This window comes from Hydra vulgaris, chromosome 15, assembly GCF_038396675.1.
Source record: "Hydra vulgaris chromosome 15, alternate assembly HydraT2T_AEP".
Classification (NCBI taxonomy): Eukaryota; Metazoa; Cnidaria; class Hydrozoa; order Anthoathecata; family Hydridae; genus Hydra; species Hydra vulgaris.
This window is the reverse complement of record NC_088934.1, coordinates 15660222-15685570: the sequence shown is the minus strand read 5'-3', so window position 1 is coordinate 15685570 and position 25349 is coordinate 15660222. Positions and strand designations below refer to the sequence as shown.

At 26.8% G+C, this 25349-nt stretch overlaps 1 protein-coding gene across 4 annotated transcripts in view; it reads left to right on the top strand.

Moving 5' to 3' along the window:
* LOC136091349 (uncharacterized) overlaps positions 1–25349 on the top strand; it is a 71116-nt gene that overhangs the window by 19512 nt on the left and 26255 nt on the right. For all 4 annotated transcript variants that reach the window (XM_065818813.1, XM_065818812.1, XM_065818814.1 and 1 more), the window contains 5 exons: positions 1138–1183; positions 8521–9009; positions 16599–16656; positions 16969–17116; positions 17460–17685. In XM_065818813.1, coding sequence (XP_065674885.1) covers positions 1138–1183; positions 8521–9009; positions 16599–16656; positions 16969–17116; positions 17460–17685 — 967 coding nt within the window. The remainder of the gene's footprint in view (positions 1–1137; positions 1184–8520; positions 9010–16598; positions 16657–16968; positions 17117–17459; positions 17686–25349) is intronic.

Below are 25349 nucleotides of genomic sequence, written 5' to 3'. Positions count from 1 at the left end.
ATTTTAAATACTACATCTTTTAAAACATCAAATGAACTAATAATAATGTTTCCGTTGACACCATCAGGGCCTACTGATTTGTTTAACTTTAACATTTTAAAAGCATTTTCGAATTTTTCAAAAGATATGTCAAAGTAGTTTAGGTAAGAATTTAAAGGGAAATATAAGTTAGTAATTGGATTGTTAGGTTTATGAATTAATTTGGCAAGATTAGGCCCTACAGACACAAAATATTTATTAAATTCTTCCGCAATCTCCCTTTTATCATATATAAAATCATTATTATTATTATATATATAGACAGCATAGTCTCTTTTGAGTATTTTTTATGTTTAAAAGATTGTTTGTGGTTGGCGTAACGTTTTTCCATTTGCCAATATATTGTTTATCAGGGTTATTTTGCGAGGAAACAATGCATTTGTAAATAAAAAATTTTGATAAGCACTTGCCATTCATAGGGCAGTCAAGTTTTTGATTGCAGTTACAATTTTCAGTATTTTTTTCTTTGAGAAATTCATTTTTATTTATCAATGCAAAATTATGGCCTTTTATATTTCTTTCAATATTTTTTGTACAGTTATAGCTTACTTTAATAGTGTTCCTGTAAAAAATTTTGTGCAATTTATTAGAGGCAGGGAAATGTTTGTAAACTAATTTTAAAAACGCTCTTCCAATGTTTGCTGAAACATTTTTGCTGTACAGTTGTGGTTGGAGGTTGGAAGTTGTGGTACGGAGGGTTGAACCAAATTAAATTTCTATTTCTATTTCGCTTTTTTTCGAATTTTTGTTTCAAATTTTAGCTCGAAATTTTTAAATCCGCTTTTTTAAAAAGCATCTTCATACACGCGTTTGGAAGAGTGAAAAATATGACTTGTTCGCTTTATACCAAAAAATTAAAAATTGTTCACCTAAGCTTATCCAAACCTGCCTTTAAATACATGATGCAAATCTGTCAAACATATATTGGTAATGTGTTTATGCAATTTGACTACTCATAAAGAGAACGATATTCTTTACGAGAAGTCAAAATTTTTATAATTTAGAAGTATATCTAAAAACGACGAATACCAATTTTAGAATGAAAAAAATAGAACGATGAAATTAACTTATTATTCAATCCAAATGTATTTTTTTTAGGCGTATATTGTTTTTCTGCTACTTCTATTACAAAGGAACGCATGTTGTAAGTATCAACTTAATTAAAGTTTCTATATATTTTCAATGTAAATATCCAAAACTTATAAAACAATAAAATTTAAGTTAAAGTATGTTGGTTAAAAAGAGACTTTTGTCTTGTCAGTCTGTTTCGGGCCGCTTTCAAGCAACTAAAAAAAAAACAACCTCCTGTTTCTATAAAGCATATTTCATCTGAATTATTGCATAATATCACAATATTACTTTTTTGCTAACATATTATTGAGTTTATAACTTTAATATTTATAAAAACAAAAGTTTTTAAGAACGTATTTAACTGGGTGGATAAAGCTTATTATAAATTTAGAATATTTTTTTAAAAACAAAATGCATTATGGCTTTGTATAAGTTTTTAAAAAATAATACGTTTTAAATAATGATTTTCATTGTTTGACTTTTGCTCAGTTTTTTAAACATTCATTCAAGTGCATTGTTGGAATTCAAATGATTACACAGTGGTCGTAAATAATCAACAAGTTATATTTTATCAAGATTTGCAATTTTCTAATATAATTTTATATGATTTTTCTGCAAATGACCACACATTCATAATCTGGAAAAATAAATTTGTTTGACCAATTGCCGCATCTCCGCGTCTTTTTCATAGAAAAGCATTAACTTGTTTATTTTTTATTTTACTTATCAAACCAATGCTATGAACTTCTAAGTATTATACATCAATCAAAATTGAAACGAAGTAAATGGTTTAATTAAATTTTATTTCAATTTATTTAAAATCTTCAAAGCTTACCAGTTATTGATAAATAGTGGTACCAGTTATTGATAAATAGTGGCTAGTCCGCTCTGTGATGAAAATACATTAGTTTTAGTATTATACATCAATCAAAAAAGTTAATTTCTTAAACAATTATGGCCTTATTTTGAGGGGGATTCAAACTTTTAATGGTCATAGTTTTTGAACCCTTAAAGGTTATAGTGCGAATTTTAAAGTTTACCGTTGAATATAAACTTGGTTGAGTATAGTAAAAAAAATATTTTATCAACTTGTTGCTCTCACGTTTGGGGCAGGTGTAGCTATTCATTGCAATTTTGTGGAAAGCATCCTTGTTTGATGTGAGTATGAGCATATAAATTTTTGGAGTTTGCTCCATGTCTGGAAGTTAGGTATCACAAACATTAAAAAGTGCTGCATCCACGCCTGAGTTTTCAAACTACAGTTAAATTAAAAAAGTTTGTGTTTAAAGTTATTTATATTTATTGAATTCACTGCCTTTTGGATTAAAGCGTTTCATGGCGAGGAAGCTGTTTCTTTCCACGCAGTTTAAAACAAGTTGTGCTGTGTGTTGTTTGGTGTGTCTGCGAAATCGAAAACTGTATATTAAAGACGTGGATATTCCTTTAATATGAATAAAAAAACAACTTAAAGCTTAGGATTTAGTGGTATTTAGGATTTTTAGATTAAATTCTGTTTGTTTACGAAGGTATTGGAATACGTATGGCGCATAAAACTCGACAAATCTTTTTTAAACCAGGTTTCAATGCCACCCCCTCTCCTCCCCAAGAAAAACAATTTTAAATTTTTTTACTTTAAATTTCTTTTCATTTTTTACATAAAACTTGACAACCATTTAAACCAAACTGCATACTATTGTCGTAAAAAAAATAAATTTGTTGTAACTTTAACACCTGTAACTAGGTTAACTAAGTTCAACATTTTTGATGATCCTAAATTTTGTATAAAATTGTTAAATTGTAATACAGGGATGGCTCTTTTGCTTACTTTTTTTTACTTACACGAGTAAATTTTTATGAAAAGTAAATTACATAAGTAACTTTAAGCGTTTAACATAAATTTACATTTCCGTACCATAGTTTGGTCACTATGTAACTTCGGTCTTTTAACAAAAGTTATAAAAAAAGTATGCAAAACTCAAACTTTTTATTCTCAAATAATATTTGTAATTAGTTCGTAAATATGAACCTATATAAAAAAAATAATGCTTACATGCAACCTGCTGAAATAATTCTTTAGCAAAACAACAATTTGAAAAAATGTATACTATTAAAATCTAAAATGAGCAAATTATTAAAATAAATGATTATATTTAATCTTAGTATTATTAAGAATCACAAAATTAATCATATCTACAAAAACAAAAATTATTAATTTTTGAAAATTAACTACTTTTTTTATAAAATTAGTGAAATTTTGAAATACTCTAACTTCCGTCATTCACGGATAAGCAACGAAGGAGACAATTAGCAATAATATTGTGATAAGTGTAATAATGTAATGTGATAAGTGTAATAATATTGATAAGTGTTGCGAATGTAAAATTTACCGCTAACTTTACCAGTAAATTTACCAGTAAATTTTGACTTTTTTATAATGGATACACACCATGGTATTTTATTTAAATAAAAAATTTGTTCATAATTTCAAAATTAACTGACTTCTTTGAGTTCTAAAAAATATCAAGCTTGTGACATTTTTTTTGAGATAAAATTACAGCTCAAAGACAATTATGGATGCGTTGCGAATCCTGTGACGATTGGTTGTGTGGATCTTGCTGTTTTACTATGGTCATCGATATGTGCGAGAACTGCCAATAAACATACAAAGCTCATTTAAAGCAATTTAGTATTTTTTTTGTTAATTGAAAAAACCTTTTTAAATTAATTGTAAAATATTTTTTCAATTTTATTAACCAGGTAACAAATGTGATAATGGCCAAAGTAATAAAATAGTTGACTAACTATTATAAAAATTAAAAAAACTTCTGCTTATTTATATAAAAAAGGCTTTTTTTTATGTACACTTTTTTGTTTTTTATGGTGCTCCAAAAGGTTTTTTTGAGCCCGGGGCAACGCCCTCCTTAGTTACTGGTATTACCTGAATTTATATCATAATATTACAATAAAACAACATTTAAAAATTAGTTTTCATTATTTGTGACGTTAAGTTTGTGATTAGTATTTATATAGCGTATTTATATATTATATATTATATATTATATATATATATATATATATATATATATATATATATATATATATATATATATATATATATATATATATATATATATATATGTATATATATATTAGTAAAAACACTTATCTAATATCTTCAACAAGTTGTTTTGCCATCAGTAGGCTCATCAGAATATATATATATATATATATATATATATATATATATATATATATATATATATATATATATATATATAATTAAAATTCAATAAATACGGCTGCATATAAACTTTTTTTTAAAAAATATATATATATTTTTTTCAATATATATTATTTGATATTTCGCTGATCTATTGTGATCAGTGTCATCAAGTATAATAAAAATCGTTACAAAGAAAATCGTTATAATAAAAACAAACTATTAAAAGGGTTCAAAGGGTTTTTAAGCCGTGCAAAAAGAATATGTTCTCAAAAATACCTCCAACAGGAAATTGATCTTTTAATAAAAATATTTGTTGAAAACGGACATGACAAGACAATTTAACTAATATCGCCAGAGACTATATTAAAATAGATGAAAAAAATACCAATTATCAACCAACTGACAACCAAGCGTTTATAAAGCTACCATGGATACTAATTGTTGGCTCCGAACTTAGAAAAGAATTTAAAAAACAAAACATAAAAATTATAATTACATTATCTCCAAATTTAAACAATAAATTCTGTAACAATAAAACAAAACTTCCTCCAAATACAAACCCAGGCGTCTACCAAATAAAATGTTCATGCAACTCTATATACATTGGTGAAACCAAAAAGAAAATTATATCGCGATGTAATGAGCAACAGAAAAATTATAAAAAAGGAAAATGGCCCAGTTTTGGTACTACTGAGCATTCCAAATCATGCCAAGGTACGTTTGACTGGTTAAACCCGAAAACCTTATCCGTAGCTCCAGAAAATCATATTCGGAAAATTCGAGAATCTCTGAAAATAAACAAAGCTAAAGTTCGACAAGCGTTAGGAAGTGGCGAAAATGTTCTTAATAGGGATGATGGTGATAACGTCACAACAAAAGCTTGGGGGCCATTTTTAAGACACATTTAAATATATGTATATAAAAAAAAACTAAATTATCTGAACTTTAGGATCTTAGTTGTGAAAAATTGTTACTGCAAGAACCAGTCGAATTATGAAAACTGCAAGAATCATTAGAATTAGAATTAAACTTAACTAAAAATGGAGATGAGTACTTACATAAACTTTAAAATACCACCCGTATTTTTGGTTATAATGGATTGTCCATATATAACGAAACGTTAAATTTAACTAATAAACAAAGCAAAAAGATCAGAATCCCTAGCAGAGTCTTTAATTTATTCAAAAATAAGAATATCCCTTTAAGGTGGTCGTCTGGTAAAAAAATATTTAAAAAATCAATTTTTTGTTGATAGTCTAATTTAAAAGAAAAATTTGTGCTCTTTTAGAAAATATATACTTTTAAACATTTTTTTAACTAAATTTTTCAAAAATTTAATTCCCGTAAAGACATGTACTAGCCTTTTCCCTTAGCAACACCCTTAGCAACAATCATTTTTGGTTGTTTTGGGCCAAAACAATTTCATGGTGCAAATATCAAGCTGATAAAATATCAGGCTTGTCTAAATACGATTCAAAAGGTTGTATTCCTGAAGTCATTAAAAAAGAAATTGAAAAGGTTTTTATTGATTTAAGTAATGATGAGCTTTTGTCGCGCTGCTTACAAGGCACAAGCCAAAATGCTAACGAAGCATTTAATCAGATTCTCTGGCGGAAATGCCCAAAAAATACTGTTTCAAAAGATATACTAGAAATGTGTACGTTTTCATCAGTAGTAAGTTTTAATGACGGATATTTAGCTCTAGCTAATGTTTTAAATAATCTTTGTTTAACACCAGGAAAATATTTTATTGATCGTGCTTTAGTATTTGATAGTAAAAAAGACAAAAATATACAAAAAAAATCAACAGATACTGTAAAGAACAAAAGAAAAAAGTTAAGAGCTATAAGGAAAGGATTTATTGATAAAGAAAAACACCAGGAAGGAGGAGATAGTTATTCTAAAGGATCATTTTAATTATTTTATTTTTATTTTGTCGGTTTTCTCCGTTTGTGATATTTCAGACTTAAAACGCAAATATCTCAGCTTCTATAAATTATTTTTAAATAAAATTTTTAGGGTTTGTTCATCTGTGTATAAGTTAGTATGTGAACCAGAATCTAGTTAATTCTTTGAGCATTTTAGGAAATATGGGTTGGTTTTTGTTGAACTTTACCCCTTTAATTTCCCCAAATACGTAAAGCTGCCATTATGGATCTAAACGTAATTATAAATTTTTACTCGTTCACATACTAATTTTATATAAATCCTGCATAAAAAACCAAACATCATACAAAACGGATGTACAGATAGCTAGAACTCTTTGTTTTAAGAAAGTGATGTTTTAACCATTTTTTTGCTGATTCAGCTTGAAAAAACTTTTTTTTTTTTCTTTTTTTTTTGCGTCATACAAATATAACTTCTTAATGTTGAAAAATAAAATAAACTTTCCCCCAAATGGTATTTTTGATTTTTTTACCATACGACCACCTTAAGCCCAGTCAAAATTGCCGCATGATTTCTATTTTTAAATAAGTTTAGTTTTGCGTGGTTTATGGACGATCCCTAAATAAAAAAATTAACAACTGATAAAGCCTGTAATTAAAATATTATAATTAACTAGATTGATAAAATTCAATTTATAATGAGCAAACAATCTTGTAACAAAGAATAAAATCATAAGAAATATTCAAACCATCAAATAAAATTAAAAACTTAAAATATAAGTTTTTTATTTGTAAGTTGGTTTGAAATATTTTCATAGCAAAACAGAAAAAAAAAAACTTCTTCAAAACTAATCAAAAAATTTTTATTTTGAAACACAGTAACTGTATAATTTTATCACATTGAGATGAATACAAACTATAAAACTGAATAAAAAGATAAATTATTAATTTAAACCTTTAACTTGTGATAAGCTTTGCAACTAGAATTAAATATACAGACTGAAACATTGTTATTCCATGTTAAACTTAATACAAAAAAATTTACTGAGAGAACAAGGAAAAGCATTTAAAGTTTTTAAGAAGATTATTAAAAGCTATTTTAAATTTATAAAATCTAGCCTGTATTCCTTTAATAATCACTACCAGACTAATGAAGTTGTACTAAATAATTAGATTCAAATGAGGCGATGATCGATTATCTAAAATAAGATTATTTAAAACCAAAAAAAAAAAAATAATATTAAAACCACTTATATTTAAAATAAGTTTATTGGCAGCTTCTATAAATTTAAACAGCCTGTTAAGATTTCATACATCGCCTACAAAACAGAACACGTTTCATTATCTAACACCTTGAAAAATTAAAATTAAGTAAATTTAAAAACATATTTAAATAATTATAAAAATACATACTTTTTATAAATGAGAGTATTTTTGATGACGATATTATTTGTGATAATTGAGAGATTCAAAAATATTTTAGAGACTAATAAAGGTTAAATAGAAAAATCAGATGACCTTACCACATGCATAGTTACCACGCCTCGTGCCTTATCAGTTATTAGCGTCCCAGATGATTCGTGAAATATTATGCGGATTATAATACTATTTTGATAGTTCATTTTAAATAAGTAATTGTTGCGCATTCAGAATAGAATATTTAACGGGGATGCGGTAAATTAGTTGTAAACCTCAAAATTTCTTATTACCTTGATACTACTTATTTTTAACTTAGTTATTTTATATATATGTATATATATATATATATATATATATATATATATATATATATATATATATATATATATATATATATATATATATATATATATATATATATATATATCCTGTTGTATAAACAAAATGCAACAAAACTAGAGCAACGTTAAAATTTAAATACTTTTAATATACCGAATGTATGTAGCTAATTGCATATATGGTTATATGAATATTTGTTTAATGCTGTACTATTTTTTATGTTTTGTTAAATAATATGAACATGCAACATGTCAATACTACATTATTCTAAAAGTTAGATACTTTGATGATAAAAAAACATAAAAATATACACAAAAAAATTTTTTTTTGGATCTTATTTTTATTGTAATACTTAAATAAATTATAATTTGTTTTATAAAGTTGCTTGGTTTTGTTTAAAAGTCATGAGAACACTTACCAATGTATTTGTTTTTACTAACTGTTTGAGTTGTTAAAAAAATTATTATTTGTTGGTAATTTATTATAACTTATTACAATTTTTATTGAGATAATAGTCATTTAAATAAACTTTAATTTAAATAGTGAAATTATTCTCAATGGTTAACGAAAAAGAAATAAAATACAACCAGCAATTAACGAACTTGACAAGTCTGCCGCTAGGATATAAAATATCATTTGAGTTTAAGCCAACAGCATACTTAAAAGACTGGGCAAACATTATTCATTTAACAACTGGTGGAAGTATTGGTGTGTATGGCTATAGAACACCAGGAGTGTGGCTATCTCCTGAAAACAATTTGTATTTCGCTTCAGCTATAAATGGCACAGCTGATAGCATTGTTCGTTCAAGTATTACACCTCCAATCAATAAGTGGATTCCAGTTAAGATATCACAAATAAACTTCGCAAATCGATACATATTTGCAATTGATGTAGCAAACAGCAACATCTACAGCACACAAAACACATTAACAAAAAATTTTAGTAATGTAAAAGTTTACCTGGGCAATCCATGGGATTCTCCGCAACCTGGATATGTTCGAAGTTTGGAAATAGTAGAAATGTTTTCAGGTTTACTTAACAAATGTAATCCAAAGATGATTTAAAGGTGATAAGCATATAATATATAATAGGCATATTATATGCTTATCATATATATATATATATATATATATATATATATATATATATATATATATATATATATATATATATATATATATATATATATATATATATATATATAAATATATATGTGGATATATATATATACATATATATATATATATATATATATATATATATATATATATATATATATATGTATATATATATCATATATAATAATATATGATATATATATATATCATATATAATAATATATGATATATATATCATATATTATTATATATGATATATATATCATATATATCATATATAATAAGCATATATATTCAAAAGTATATATCTATATATATATATATATATATATATACATAATTTTTAAATGTTGACATCTTCAATAGATTTTATTTGGCTAAACTATTTTTTAAACAACTTCTTTTTATGGATTAACTTTTATTTGTTAAAAATATATTTATTTTTACAATACTTCGAGAGAATATAGATACCCTCGTTATCAAGTATATTAAAAACCGTTATAAAAAAATAATATTATACAAAACCGTCTAAATTTACGAAACAATGTTCTTTGTCTTGTATATATATATATATATATATATATATATATATATATATATATATATATATATATATATATATATATATATATATATATATATATACTATATATATATATATATATATATATATATATATATATATATATATACATATGCTTAAAATAAGCTGTTTTCGTTACATCCGTAACGAAAACAGTTTATTTGAAAATCTCGTAAACCAAAATTGAAAATCTCGTAAACCATAGCAAATGAGAAAAAAATAAGAAATTAGAGATTTTCCTATTAGTTATTGGTCATTTTGTAAAAAATACGAAATTTGGTCCAATAAGTCCGCAATTTTTTAATTTTCATTAAATTTTCAATTAAATTTTCATTAAAGTGTAAATATATATCATGCGTTTTTTTATAAAATCTGCTCTTTAAAAGTTATATAGATATTGAAATTCAGTTTATTTAAAAAACAAGTACAAAAACTAGAAATAATCACCTGTATAGACTAAATGTCGGTTTCCTTAAATATCAATGTTATTACTTATAAAGATAAATTTCATTTGGATTTCAAGTTCTAGTTTACAACTATATGTCTAAATTACAGTTAAATAGTAGTTTTAAGCAAAATCGACATAAAAATCACTGTTTTTTAATGAAATACATATATATTTACAACATTAGTCATCAGAAAGTATATGTTGTAAACTGAAATCCTAGATATTCACATTGTGAACCCATGTATGAATTTTTAAATCATAAGATGCATCATGGATCGTGTCTATCCACGAGTTTGATAGTAGGTTACTTTATCTGTAAAAAGATGGTTCAGAAACCATTTTGAATTTTTCAATTCGTTACTTGGAGAGAATTTATTTATTTGGCGAGTAGAAAGAAAGTAAACTGTTTTCGTTACATCCGAATCTGAAAATCTCGTAAACCATAGCAAGTGGGAGAAAATCAATCAAAAAAAATCGCCGTGTTACATTTTAAGAATTAAAATTTCTTTGTTAAAAAAAAAAAAAGTTATTTTACATAATAAGAAATGGAGTTTTTACTACAAACCTTGCAAAGAACACAATCACTGATACTCACATTTTGAATAACGCTAAAAGAAGCAGTTTCCAATTCTTCTTCAAACTCTAGTGAGTAACAATTTGCAGAAACATGATTTATTATTTTGTTGAAATCTACATCAAGGTCACTGTTCAATTTGCGTAATATGTTTTTCCTCGCATTTTTAGATTTTAGAAGGACAATTTTTTTACCTTTTTTGTTCGTTTAATATTTCATTTTTTGTATACACTTCCCTTTTTAGGTCCACGTCTTAAAATTTTACAAAAAAGTGCCTGCAAAATATATATTAAAGTATTATAGAATTATAGAATTTAAAGAAAACCTAAACTAAGAATATCTAGTTTAAATTACCTTTGGATAACCTCGTACAATCTCAGGAGAAAATACAGTTAAGTTTTCTTTTACTGCATTATGTTGCACACCCAAACCTGAGATATCTGAAAGAATAGCACTGTATTAGATTTCTCGCATGAGCCTTTGTTGCATTGTTCTTGAGGCACATCTCTATCTGTAACAACTGCTTCATGTTGCACATCCAAACCTGAGATATGTAAAGGAGTAGCAGTTGTAATCAATTGAGCTTTTACTGTATGGTTCTTGAAGCATATCTCTATCTGTTACAACAGATGGTAAAAAAATATCATCCCCATATACATGTCTATCATAAGGCCAAATTCCTGTCACGCAAAATCCTGACATAATATTTGTTGGTGTGGAAGATTTTTCCCATGCTTGTTGAATGAGACTGGCTATTTCATAAATTGTAATGGCTTTTCCTGGATTGCTATGCATCCAGCTATTGGCAGCTGTGTTAAAATATGTTTTCATTGGATCAAAAACAGACCTATCTAAAGGTTGTGTCATATGTGAAGTATGTGGTGGCAAAGTCATTATACTTTATTAAGTTCACTGTTATTACTATATCTTATATCAGACTATTATGAAATTATGATTTTGTTTAAGATTTAAAAAACTTTTATGGATGTCTTTTGCTTTCTAAATGCTTACAAATTATTGATGTAAAAAGAATTCTAAATTTGCTCCAAACAATAATGATGAATCAAGTCAAATTTATCTTTAATAGATAAGATCTAATTTATCTTTAATAGATAATAGATACGTTTAATAGATATCTTTAATAGATATCTCTAATATCTTTAATAGATATATTTAATAGATATCTTTAATAGATATCTCTAATAGATATCTCTAATAGATATCTTTAATAGATATCTTTAATAGATATCTTTAATAGATATCTTTAATAGATATCTTTAATAGATATCTTTAATAGATATCTTTAATAGATATCTTTAATAGATATCTTTAATAGATATCTTTAATAGATATCTTTAATAGATATCTTTAATAGATATCTTTAATAGATATCTTTAATAGATATCTTTAATAGATATCTTTAATAGATATCTTTAATAGATATCTTTAATAGATATCTTTAATAGATATCTTTAATAGATATCTTTAATAGATATCTTTAATAGATATCTTTAATAGATATCTTTAATAGATATCTTTAATAGATATCTTTAATAGATATCTTTAATAGATATCTTTAATAGATATCTTTAATAGATATCTTTAATAGATATCTTTAATAGATATCTTTAATAGATATCTTTAATAGATATCTTTAATAGATATCTTTAATAGATATCTTTAATAGATATCTTTAATAGATATCTTTAATAGATATCTTTAATAGATATCTTTAATAGATATCTTTAATAGATATCTTTAATAGATATCTTTAATAGATATCTTTAATAGATATCTTTAATAGATATCTTTAATAGATATCTTTAATAGATATCTTTAATAGATATCTTTAATAGATATCTTTAATAGATAATAGATATCTTTAATAGATAAAATTTATCTTTAATAGATAAGATCTCTCTTTCCAAATTTTGTTTTAAATCGACTGAATAAGAACTAAAACTAAAATTTAATATTTCAATTAGGCGTCTCAATATTTTTATTTTGAAAACTGTAAAAATCGTTGCTAAAATATTCTAGAAATTTCCGCAATAAAATAACGCAAAACTGTTAAGAAGAAGTGGGACAGCGGCTTTTTTCTTTTGTCCCACTCCACCCCTATGTAGGGAAGACAAAATAAAACTAAAATTACAACCACGCAGTTAAAGCTAAAATATAAATTTAATTATTAAATGTTAGATGATAAGTGTATTTCCCTATAAAATAGAAAAATGGTGCAACAACAGTCGAAAATAAATACATACATGAGTTACTAGGCTGTCGGCAAAAGTACTTTTTTGGGGTACTTTCTAAAAAAGGAATTTTCACCACGCGCAGGGAGGGGAAATGATGTCTAATAAAAAGACCTCATGAAATCTATTCGTTTACATTAAATAACAGTAATTAAGCGCTGCTGCGAAATAAAACTATAGGGGTGTCCCACTTCTCCCGCGTCCCACTTCTCCCTACTCTCCCCTATTGACCGGCTTATTTGAATCAAAAAGAAGCGAAGAATGCAGTTTGTTGAAAACCTTAATATTAGAAGCAGTTTTTTTATACAACTATTTTTAACATCAAAAGGTCTGTTTTTCACAGAACTGCAACTAAAAACAATATTCGTGAACACGTTACGGTCATAAGAAAATGTATATAATTTTAAGTGTAGCTGTAATGTCGGAAGATGTATGACTTTTTGAAAAGCCATATCATCTTCCAACATTACAAAGTAAATTTTAAATCTTTTTCTAGGGATGTGGAGCATCCATAAATTAATTGCTGCAATATACGCAGTTTTAAATAATCCCACAACACCCATATTAAGTCGCTGTAACTTGTGAGTGGAATGAGATGGTAATGTTATTATGGTCACTCCATGCTCTTTGGCTTTATTTTATACACTTAAGAGCAAGTAAGCTTGGAAGTTGTTGCATATTAGAAACAATGGATTTTTTTTAGTGCTAGTTAAGAATCTTATAAATTATTTCATAACATCCAAAAAGATTCCAATGTTCATATAGCATGTTTTATATGCGAGTCCAAGAGATCGAGAGAAAGTTCATGAAAACTTATGCTCCTTTGCAGACACTTTTAACTCCTAATTTGCAAGAACTTTATACTCAATCAGTTTTATAAAAAAAAAAAAAAATTAAAAATTTACACAATTTATTGAAAATTATCATACCGTTTGTGGGTTCTGCACGGTTAACATTCCTCCTTCATCAATGTTAAATCCGTCTTCCATTTGAGAATGTAAGTGGTCTTGTAAGAACTTTTTTTAATTTTTCAAAAAATTTAGCTTCATTATAAGCATTAAATAATGTTGCTCTAGAAAGAGCGCATCCTTTAGGTGTTCTAAGGGATAAATCTGAATGTCGTTTTTTAAAATTGATCATCAATTTAATACCTGCCATTGAGTCCTTGTACCACTTTTGTGAAATATTAAATTTACTAATAGTCGCTTTCTCAAAACCTATAAGTTGAAATTTTTTTCTTAAAAGTGGAAATAACCTACTTGAGCAAGACAGAATATATTCTTTCAGTTCTAATTCTTGCTTATCTGGGAATATTCTTTTAATAGTATAGTTCGGCGTCAATCTATTATATTTCTCAAGAAGCATTTTTTTCCAATAACGACGAAGCGTTGCATATAGGACATTAGAAATTTTTGCTGTATCTCTAATACATTTTTAACTTTGGATTAAAACCAATGCTTCTTTTATATGTTTATTGCTAGTTTGTAAAAACAAATTATTTGGAAAATAAACAAATTTTTTCGCTTTTTCAAACAACTAAAAAAGCGAAAATGATATAGGGGAGTGTTATTAAAAACTTAAATTTAAAATTAAAAAAAAAAATTTATTATATTTTTTTACTGTTTATATTTATTGACTGACAAAGGGATAGTACTGCTACATCGATATATATATATATATATATATATATATATATATATATATATATATATATATATATATATATATATATATATATATATATATATATATATATATATACAGTTGCGGACAAAACTACGTGAACGATTGCAGATAGTTTTTTGAAACAAAAGTTTCAACACCTTAAAAAAAGTTTTTTCTCTAATACTATATATATGATTGGATAGAGCGTTTTTTGCTCTATAAGATTGTGTAAAGTGTATTCTTTAATAATACGTATAAAATCATACATGTATAAACGTTAAAATAATTTCGAAAATTTTGAGCGACAAAACCACGTGAACGATTTATAAAAGCGTCATTTTTGATGCAAATTATATTATATTCACATCGAAATCAGTGCTTTTAAAAATCGTTCATGTGGTTTTGGTATTCTAAGAACTTACAATCATTTAAATTTCTCAAGATTATTCTGTTTAACATCAAAAAATTAAAAAAATTAAACTATAATGGTTCGTCAAACTGATTCAAAAATTGAAAGCTTGGTTTTGCGTTTGCGCAAAGAAGAAAAATGGTCCATTGGGCAAATTGCAGCTCATGTGAAGATGTCAAAAGGTGGAATACATAAAATTATACACCGAGAAAAGAGCGGTAATATTCCTTTAATTTTATTTTTTTTAATATTTAATCTTAATAATATTAATGTTAATGTTAATTTTAATGTTTAACATTTTATTTTTTAGTACTGATCGAAAAATTGTGCGAAAATCTCTTGAGAATCCACATTTGACAGCCCCTGAAATTCGTCTGCAAACAGGCATGGAAAACGTAAGCACGCGAACGATTCAAAGGCGTTTAAACGAAGGAGGTCTTTATGGGCGCAGACCTGCAAAGAAACCATTCCTTAAGCCCAGGCACGTCAAAGATTGCCTACAGTTCGCTAAAGATCACTTAAACTGGACGGTTGAAAATTGGAAAACAGTTTTGTGGTCGGATGAAAGTAAATTTAACATGGTTTGCAGCGACGGTCGAGGTTATGTTAGGCGTCCAGTAGGTAAAAGATTTGCAAAAGAGTATACAATAAGAACTGTAAAATTTGGGGGTGGCAATATAATGGTTTGGGGGTGTTTCTCCTGGGCTGGAATTGGTCCGTTGTACCGTGTAAACGGTATAATGGACCAACTACAGTACAGGCAAATATTATCTAATCAAATGTTGCCACACGCTTTTACCACAATTGGGTTTATCAACATGATAATGACCCTAAACATACAGCTTTGACTGTAAAAAATTGGCTCATAAATAATAGCATAACGGTTTTGAAGTGGCCTGCCCAATCCCGACTTAAATCCAATCGAAAATTTATGGATTGAAGTTGAGCGACGCTTGGGAGGTCGCAAATTTCAAAAACCGGATGAATTTTTTCGAGCCGTACAGTATGAATGGGAGGCATTACCAAAACAGTTACTAGAAACTCTTGTAGAATCTATGCCAAGACGGTGCAAGGCCGTTATCGATTCTAAAGGCTATGCAACTAAATATTAATGTTTTTTTTTTTTAGAATCTATTATTTGTTGATGTTAGTAAAATTATTCTTTTACGTTTGTATAATCGTTCACGTGGTTTTGTCGCGCAAAATATTTGATGCTTTTTGAACATTTAGATATGTTTAATTTTAAACAAATTATTAGAGAATACACTTTACACAGTCTTATAGAGCAAAAAACGCTCTATCCAACCATATATAGTATTAAACTATAAACTTATTTTAAGACATTGAAAATTTCATTAAAAAAAACTATTTGCAATCGTTCACGTAGTTTTGTCCGCAGCTGTATATGTATATATATATATATGTATATATATATATATATATATATATATATATATATATATATATATATATATATATATATATATATATATATATATATATATATATATCTTTTGTTTTTCCAGATGAAAGAAAGCATTTTAAAATACGATTTTTTTATTTTTCCAGAAAGAAGTATGCATTTTAAACCAATAATCAATGTTAACATCAGTGGTCAACTTATAAAGTATGTTATAAGTATTATTATAAGTACTTGTAGTTCAAATTTAAAAAAGTTAAGAGTAACAACTTAGCAATGTATAATAAATACCAATATATTTAAAAAACATAATAAAAAACAAATAATAGAAAAAATGATTATAAACAATATCGACAAAAAACATTCTATAGTATTACAAAGTATAACGTTAGCTTTTATATGATTAACGTTAATGTACATTTTTAACGTTAACGTTAAACATAATAATTAATCTGTTTATAATGATAATAACTACGTTTGTTTTATAATATTTGCAATTGAATTATTTTTTCACTTTAGAAACTTCTTATTTCTTAACACCTCTATTAATTATTCAAATGAAACAGGTGCAATTGCATATAACTTAACTTGGGAGTACATGTTGCCATATTTTGCAAAGATATCTTCTCAAAGTGTAAACTATTTACTTAATGGCTCTACTTATGCTGTACGATTTTTTTATTATAGCCCATATATATATATATATATATATATATATATATATATATATATATATATATATATATATATATATATATATATATATATATATATATATTTATATATATATATAAGACTTTATTATTTAATGATCAATAAGTATTGTCTTGAGTGCATTAAAGTCCGTACTAAGTATTTATTTTATATTACACGAAATAAGATTAAATCAAAGAATTACATGAGAACAAAAATAGGCCTGAAAAATTAAATTAGCTAATTGCTTATTTATTTACACTAGCTACTTAACCGTAGTTTCCTTTTTTTTTGTTTTTTAAATATATTTTCTTTAGATTCCTGATGCATTTGTAATAAATGATATAACGCAATATATGAATATTACTCTAGACATGAAAAGTTGCTCACAGCGTGGTAACTTCACCTTAGAGATTCCATTAAAGATTTTGTTCAATGATAGCATGGGAAATACAATTAAGCAATACTCATCATTTAAAGCAGTTGTAACTTTGTCTTATAGTTTAAACCCTATAATTGAAAGGGATCGTGACGCTTTAAAAGGTTTTTTATAGTATTTTTTAATAGAGTTAAAAGCATGTTTAAATATTTATAAAACTCATATAACTTTTATATTCAAAATGATTCAAAAAAGGAAACGAATCAAATAAGGATATAAAGAGGTATTTTTTCTTGATTTTTGTTTCCGAAATGAAAACCAAGGATTTGATATTTTTCTTTATATCATTATGTAAACCTGTGATAACAAATCATGATCACACATTTCTTTAGTTCTGATGTATTGAGAAGGTTTATTTTTACAGAGGCCTAGCATTAATATTTTTAACTGAAATTAAAAAAAGTTACAGTTTTAGTTAATGATAGTTATACTGATAAATAATTTTAGTAGCATTTTTTGTTTTGTTTTATTTCTATATATGTTTATACACAAGCAAAAATATCTCACATAAGTTTCTTAGGTTATGTTGCTAATGTTAATTTTCCTTTATTCTCGCTTGTTTAACATATTTTAAAGGATTAATTATTTTTTCATTGCAGATTGCAATTTATTTAAAAACCGTATTTAATTTGCACAACCATTTAGTAGACAATGGCTCATCATGGTTATATACTTATACTTTCTATCTTTCTTTCTATATATAAAAATTTATTGTAATTGTAAACATAATGTCTGAAAAACTTGCTCGTATTGAAGGATATCGTACTCTAATAGTAATTGGAAATTTAGTGGGTAATAATAATTAAAATAGCAGTAATGGTTATGAAATGTTGAAAAAATGTTATAAGACACTTAGGTCAAAAAGTGTCACATATTAAATATGAAGTCTAAGACACTGTTACATATAGTAAAATATGTCAATTTTCACAAGTGACTGGTTAATGTTTTGTGTGTTATTGACCATATATATCTTGTGTATATTTTAATTTGAGTTATTTCTGTATACTATAGACGAGAAAAATTAAATATATATTAATTTTTTTTATTAAAAAGTTGCTCAATAGATTGATTACAAGTTTTTCAACCTCGTGTTTAGCAAATAAACAAAACAAAAAAAGATTAATGAAAAATCACTTTTGAATTAAAAAGTTGATTGTTATTTTTATAAATTTATATAAATTTATAAAAATAACAATCAACTTTTTCAAAAATTTATATAAATAAATTTTTATTTATTTATATAAATTTTTTTAGTTTCATACGTTTTTTTCATTTCGTTAATTATATAGTTTTAATGCTACAAAAAGGATTTTTCACGTTATAGTCAGTTTTAGTGGTATTTAAAATCTTGATTTGAATCATGCACAGTTTGCAAATTTTGGCCCTAACCCGCATATTGATGACCAAAAAATGACAAAATGTCTATTAATCTAGAGACACTCACGATTCATTTCACATAAAAATTAAACTTGGTTACATAGTCTGAGAGATAAAATTGGGTTTGAAGTTAGATGGTCTCTGCAGCATTTTCAACATAAAAAATATACCGGTTTAATAAAATGATGGAAAAATACTTATCTATGTTCCGTTTAATGATATAAATGTGATTTTTGATAGATGTTCGTTTTAAAATAGAACAACTTTAGGGATTTTTGTTTAAAATGTTTTGTTCCTATTTGAGACTCAAACATACAACTAGAAAGCGAAGTTGTACGACCCGAATTTTAAGTGAACGACCCGAATTTTAGCACTGCCAGTTTCCATCAAAATAATATAAATAGCATCAAAACTTTTAAAAACTGTACAAGGAAATAGAGTATTTAAAGGGCTTTCAGTAGGTAAAGGAATGAGGCAATTATCTTTTCATTTGGCTTATTTATTGGGCTTCAAAGAAAGGCAACTAGAGAAACCGTTTTTACTCTTTATAAAACAAAATCGGTTCTTTGATAAAGTTTGGAAAAATGGTAACCCATTTAAAACTTACCGTTACTTAAAATTACTTTGAATGACTTTTTGCGTAACTTTTGAAAAATCAATCAAGAAACTCAATTTATTAAACTTTTACTGCAATATTAATTGTCCAATTGATTAAATTGATAAAAATATTTGATTACTTCTTTCTAAAAGAAGTGTGGAAGCTTTTACTTACTTAATCATTTTAAACTAGAAGGAAGTTAAAGTCAATTTTTATTAGTAGACTAAATCTAATTTAAGCAACTAGAATATGTTTAAGTATTTGTAGAAGGTTATTTCATTACAGAGAAAATGCCCAACTTTCCAAAATCTCATAAAGACTGCAGAAAAACTGTCTGCAATCGGTGAATGAAAAAATTTGACAGACAATATACAGATTTCATAGAGTAGAGAATTAAAGCCATGCTTAAACAAAAAATTGTCTTCACTGATCTCAAAAATTACATCAGGAATTTGCAACTGTTGCAGAAAAAACAAAGCAGAGGTCAAATCAGCGGTGAGCTTCCCAGATTGTACAGTTTTCAAAGCATCAAGATCACAAAAAAGTCCTCTGACTGTTCATGGTTCATTTGCCAAGTTGGCAAACCAAAGCACAATCAGACTTCCACTGTTGCATTATGTGCACCAAGCAGCAGTCCACAAAGCTCTTCCTAGGCACAAGAAAATATGTGCTTTCTTTGCTGACAACGCTTAAAAAACGGCTACCACACCACTGCACAAAAGTTTCAAATTTTGAAAGTTTGTAAAGTGGAAGAAAAACTGGCTGCATCTACCTACTCCTGGACCTTTCTGCCAAAATTTAGAAAAAAAACCCTCGCTCTCAACAACCAACATGGTCAAGTTTCAAATCAACATTGGTCTTTCCAACAACAAAATAAAGGAAATTGCATCAGATTTAAACAAGTCATTTGGAGCAAACTTGGTGGAATGAAACTTCAGACATGAGTTTCCCAGTTTCGGAACACTAAAAGTACAGAAAAATTGGATTCCTTCTTTACCACATCGACTATTTATAATGCTTCAAAAGACATCTCTATAAACAAGATTTTGCATTGCATCAGTCTGTCTAAATCTGTTGCTTTGATGTCTGAAGAAAGAAGAAATTCCAAATTAAGTAGTATCGCGAAAAATTGGAATTGATGGTGCTGGAAACTTCTTAAAGTTTAGGTTGAGCATCATTGACAACAGGAGATTCCAAACACACACTGATTATCAAAAGAAAACAATCCTAACTGGTTCCACATCTCAGGTGTCAAGCAGCAACTAATTGTGGTCAGACTAGAAACAAATGTGAGAACCTTAAATCAATCTTTGCTCTTTTGGTGATTGTCAGCACAACAGTATTAATTGCGTGTGACATGAAAGTTATTAAAATTCTTTGTGGAATCCAGTCTTACTCCAGTTCACACTCCTGATGCTGATGTGCACCACCTCAGACAATTTTCAGTCAGAAGGAAAACCAGAAGGAAAACCAGAAAAACAATTGAATCAATAAAAACTTAATTCCAGCCCTACAATTCACATTCAAGAGGAAAAAAATTGGAGGCAAAGAAGTTCTTGAATGTGATTCATGACCCTCTTATCCGAGCAGAGGATGCTTCCAAAGCCGTCTTAATACTTACTTTCTCCAATGGAACTCTACCTTTTGCTTGAAGTGGTGAATCATTTTTACAAGGATCTTCAGAGAATCTGGGAGGAAACCATGTAAAAGGCCTTTAAAGTTGCATTTGAACATTCAACTCTATCACGGCGAAGTTTGCTGAAAATGACAGCATATATCTTGTTGTTTTCCACCACATTAAAGAGTTCATCGAAATTTACAACACAAGGCTCGGTCGTTTTAGTGAGCAATCATCTGAGACATTTCATTCAGTCTTCAGCTTCCAATAGGAAAAATACAAAAGAGATTTTGACAACCTCAAATATGGAAAGCAGTTGTTTGACTGCGTGCTAGACTAAAACAGTTAGCATCATTAGATTAAAGGCTGAAACATATAAAAAAAATTTTGCATCAAATTTCTTCTTTTTTCAAATACAGAATATTTCTCATGTGAATGTTGAATTGCTGTTTCTGTAAAGTTGGGTTAGGGTTGTATGTAAAACCTATTCTTAGAAAATTAGTCAAGAAAAACATTTACCTACTAAAAGTCCTTTGAATACTCTGTCCTTATACAGTTTTAAAAGTTGTGATGCTGTTTGTATCATATTGATGGAAACTGACAGTGCTAAAAATGCGAATAAAATTTTACTTTTCAGTTGGTACGTTTGAACCTCAAATCGAATCAAAACAAAATATACAAAAACCCCAAAAGTAGTTCTATTTACCCAAGAACATACAAAGTCTACGAAAAATCACATTTTATGATTAAACGGAACATGGGTAGGTATTTACACAATATTTTATTTAACCTGCATATTTTTTATGTTAAAAATAGTGCAGAACCATCTGAATTCAAGCTCGATGTTCTTTCTCGGGCGCTGGAACCGGTTTTTAAATATTAGGCCAATTTTTGTTAAGTGGTTTTCTACTAATTTTTTATTGCTCTGTTCTTTTAAGAACATAGCAAAAAACGTTTAGCAGCTGTCTAACATTTTTGAGAAAGTAGAATAATCTAATGTGTGTGTGTTTTTTTTTCTAATTAAAAATGTTTATATTTGTTTGAATATATAATAATTTTATTTAAAAAAAGAGAAGTTTCAAAATAATGAAGACAGACTCATTAAAAGCTAATTGTAACTATAGAGCCAAAAATTATGATAGTTTACTGTTCCTCCCACTTTTGAGTTTCCCATTATGATTTTGAGTCATAGATAAAAGAGGTAACCAACTATAGATTTTTTAACTTGACAATACCATTAACAGTTGGTTGTCCACTCTTTTAAGCGAATCAGAGAAGCCCATATTTCTGACTATTGTCTTTTAAAATAGCCAAGAAAATTTAAAAAAAGCTACGGCCCATGGTCAATCTGATTTTAAAAATAATTGGAAATAACCTCTGTGATCTTAAGTGTTGAAATGAACTATTGTTTGTTTGAGTGACACAACTTTTATCCTAGCGGTCAAAATTGAGATCAGTGGATTGTGGCTATTGAGGTTAATGATATTGAAGTGCGCAGCAAAATTATTTTGGTAGATTTCAAATCGCTGTTGATATAATTTTTGTAATAAGCATTACAAATATTATATCAACATTAACTCTAAATAAAAGTTAAGATTAAAAAACTTAAACTAAAGTAGAAAGATTATGAAGAAGTGTTTCATGGTATTAAATGGAAAGACAATTGGAAATAGCAAGACGAAGGCGGATCCGAACGGCTGCTTAAAAAAGTTGGTCAATATGAGATACCAAAATATACTAAAACGGAAAATGAATATAAAATCCAGGATTATATAGTCAATACGAAATACAGGCTTAAATGGGAAACAAAGTCATGTGTTGCTAAATATGTTACTTTTGTTACATTAACTTTTCATATACCAGCAATCATAGAATCAGAGAAGGCTAATATCATATCTTACATATATCACAAAAAGATAAAAACTATTTACAAGATGGTAGTTTAAGTGCGAACAGTATTTCTTCTTTTTTGATATTTTCTTCACGTTCAAGAGCCCATTGTTCCTATCTTTTAATTTGCAATGGTTTACCTAATTAAGGAATAACAATCAATGATTGTCCTCTATTGTTTTTTAAAAACTTCTTGTGCTTCTTTCTGCCGCTATGAAGTGTAACTTGTCCTAATTGTATAACTCAAATATCTATTTGAAAAAACTCGTAAAAAAATTAAAAAAATAATTACTTCTCAAAGTTAATTGAAAATGTTATGAACGACTCAAACGCACATGCAAAATATTAAGAGAAATTGGTGGAAAATAAAAACCTTGCCAGGTTCCCAACCACAGCTGATAAGAGTGGATAATAAAGATGTTTTTGAACCTAGATTAATAGCTCATTAGTTCATCATATTCTTTTTTGACATTGGCTTCAAACTAGCAAAGAAACTTCCTAATACCTTAGTTGTGTTCAATAACCTTTTAACACCGATGGATGATTATGTTTGCGGATCAGTCAAAATTATGTTTCCTGATCAGTCAAAATTAGCCAAAATAATCCCAGTTTATAAAGAAGGAGACCAAACTGATATACATAACTGCCGACCTATCTCTATTTTATCAATATTTTTAATTTTAGAAATTAGAATTATTCACAATAGATTATATACTTATTTTGGGTAGAAGAATTTTTATATAAAAATTAGTTTGGTTTTACAAGAAGTTGTTCTACTAAGCATGCAATCATCTAATTTGTCTGCGAAATCTTTAACTCTTTCAAAAATTTATAATTCACTTTGGGTATTTTTTTAGACAAGATTTTCAGTAAACCATGGCATTTTGATTAATAAACTTAAATATTATGGAGTTAAGGTGGTAGACCACTAATTAAATATGACCCTTCAAATATTACATTTTAGATTTTATTTACATCTAAACTGATTAAATTTTACTTTTTAATGACAAAATTAAAAAAAAAAGTTAAACATTTTTTTGGTTTCAGAAACTTGGTCTCAGAAACCCCAAAATCATCAATCATCATTTCGTTGCGGTGATTACCTCAAAAAATATTCAAGCTGTTAACTTGAAATTTTTTAAATTTACTTTTAATTCAATAATAAAGATCCTGAACCAAAATCAAAAAAATAGGCTGAACAGATTTTTTTTTTATGTGAAAAACACTTGAAGATCAAAAATTAAGGCGTTGTTGACCATATTTGGACTTTTTGAATCAAATTATCATATTGTCATAAAAGTGGTGGAGGACACCTATAACAATAGAAGGAATAAATTCTGAAGATTTCATGAAAAAACGATTAAGAAAATCTTGAGTTAATCACCGCAAAGCCGTGAATTTTAGAGAACTGAGAAAAACACATTTAAATAAAAAAAAGCATAAAATTCTTCAAATAAAAATAAAAAATTCACATAACAAGCCTATTGACAAATATCAAAGTGATGTTGAGTAAAAGAAGAGAAAATTTAAAAAAGAAATTGTTTTAAAGATTGGTTATATTAACTGACAGATTAATAACTTTTGTTTTGTAAAAAGAATAAAAACACCAATAAAATGTTTCATCTTACGACATTTAATGCATTAGTAAAAAAACTTCTTTAAGTTTAAAAAAAACGCGACAAATGATGAAGTTGGCTGAATTCAAGTAATTTGATGTTACCTTTTATCAAAAAAAAATCAGAAAAATTTATTTCTGATAGTTATTCTCAAATATACCCATTGTTTGACCATTATAAAAACAAAAAAACCTTACTTAATTGTTTAAGGATAGCTAAGACAGACTTTATTGAGGTCTGAAAGCAAACCGCACTTTTCGCAAAGTTATGAAAAATTTAGTTAAAAGGGGGATTAGCTGTTAAAAGAGTACATTTTTAAACCTAGGAGTTCTTGTTTTAGAAACTTATTTTCCTAAGCCAATAAATTCATTGCACTGCAAAATAAAGCCAGATTTCGATTTTGGAATATTTAGTCAAAACATTTATAGCTTAAGCATTTATTTTTTTCTGTGCATACAGTTCTAATAATATGGTGTTAAGTTGTTAATAAATAAACACTCACCAAGTCTAATAAAATAATTCATGACCAAATTTGAGTTTAAGTTTTTGAATTAACCTCGCTTTTGGTAGTAGAATTATTTTATAGCACTTGAATCTATAGTCTCTTCTCTCAGTAAATAAAGTGTTTGAATATACAAATAGCTAATTGAAATCTTTTGAAAACTTGTT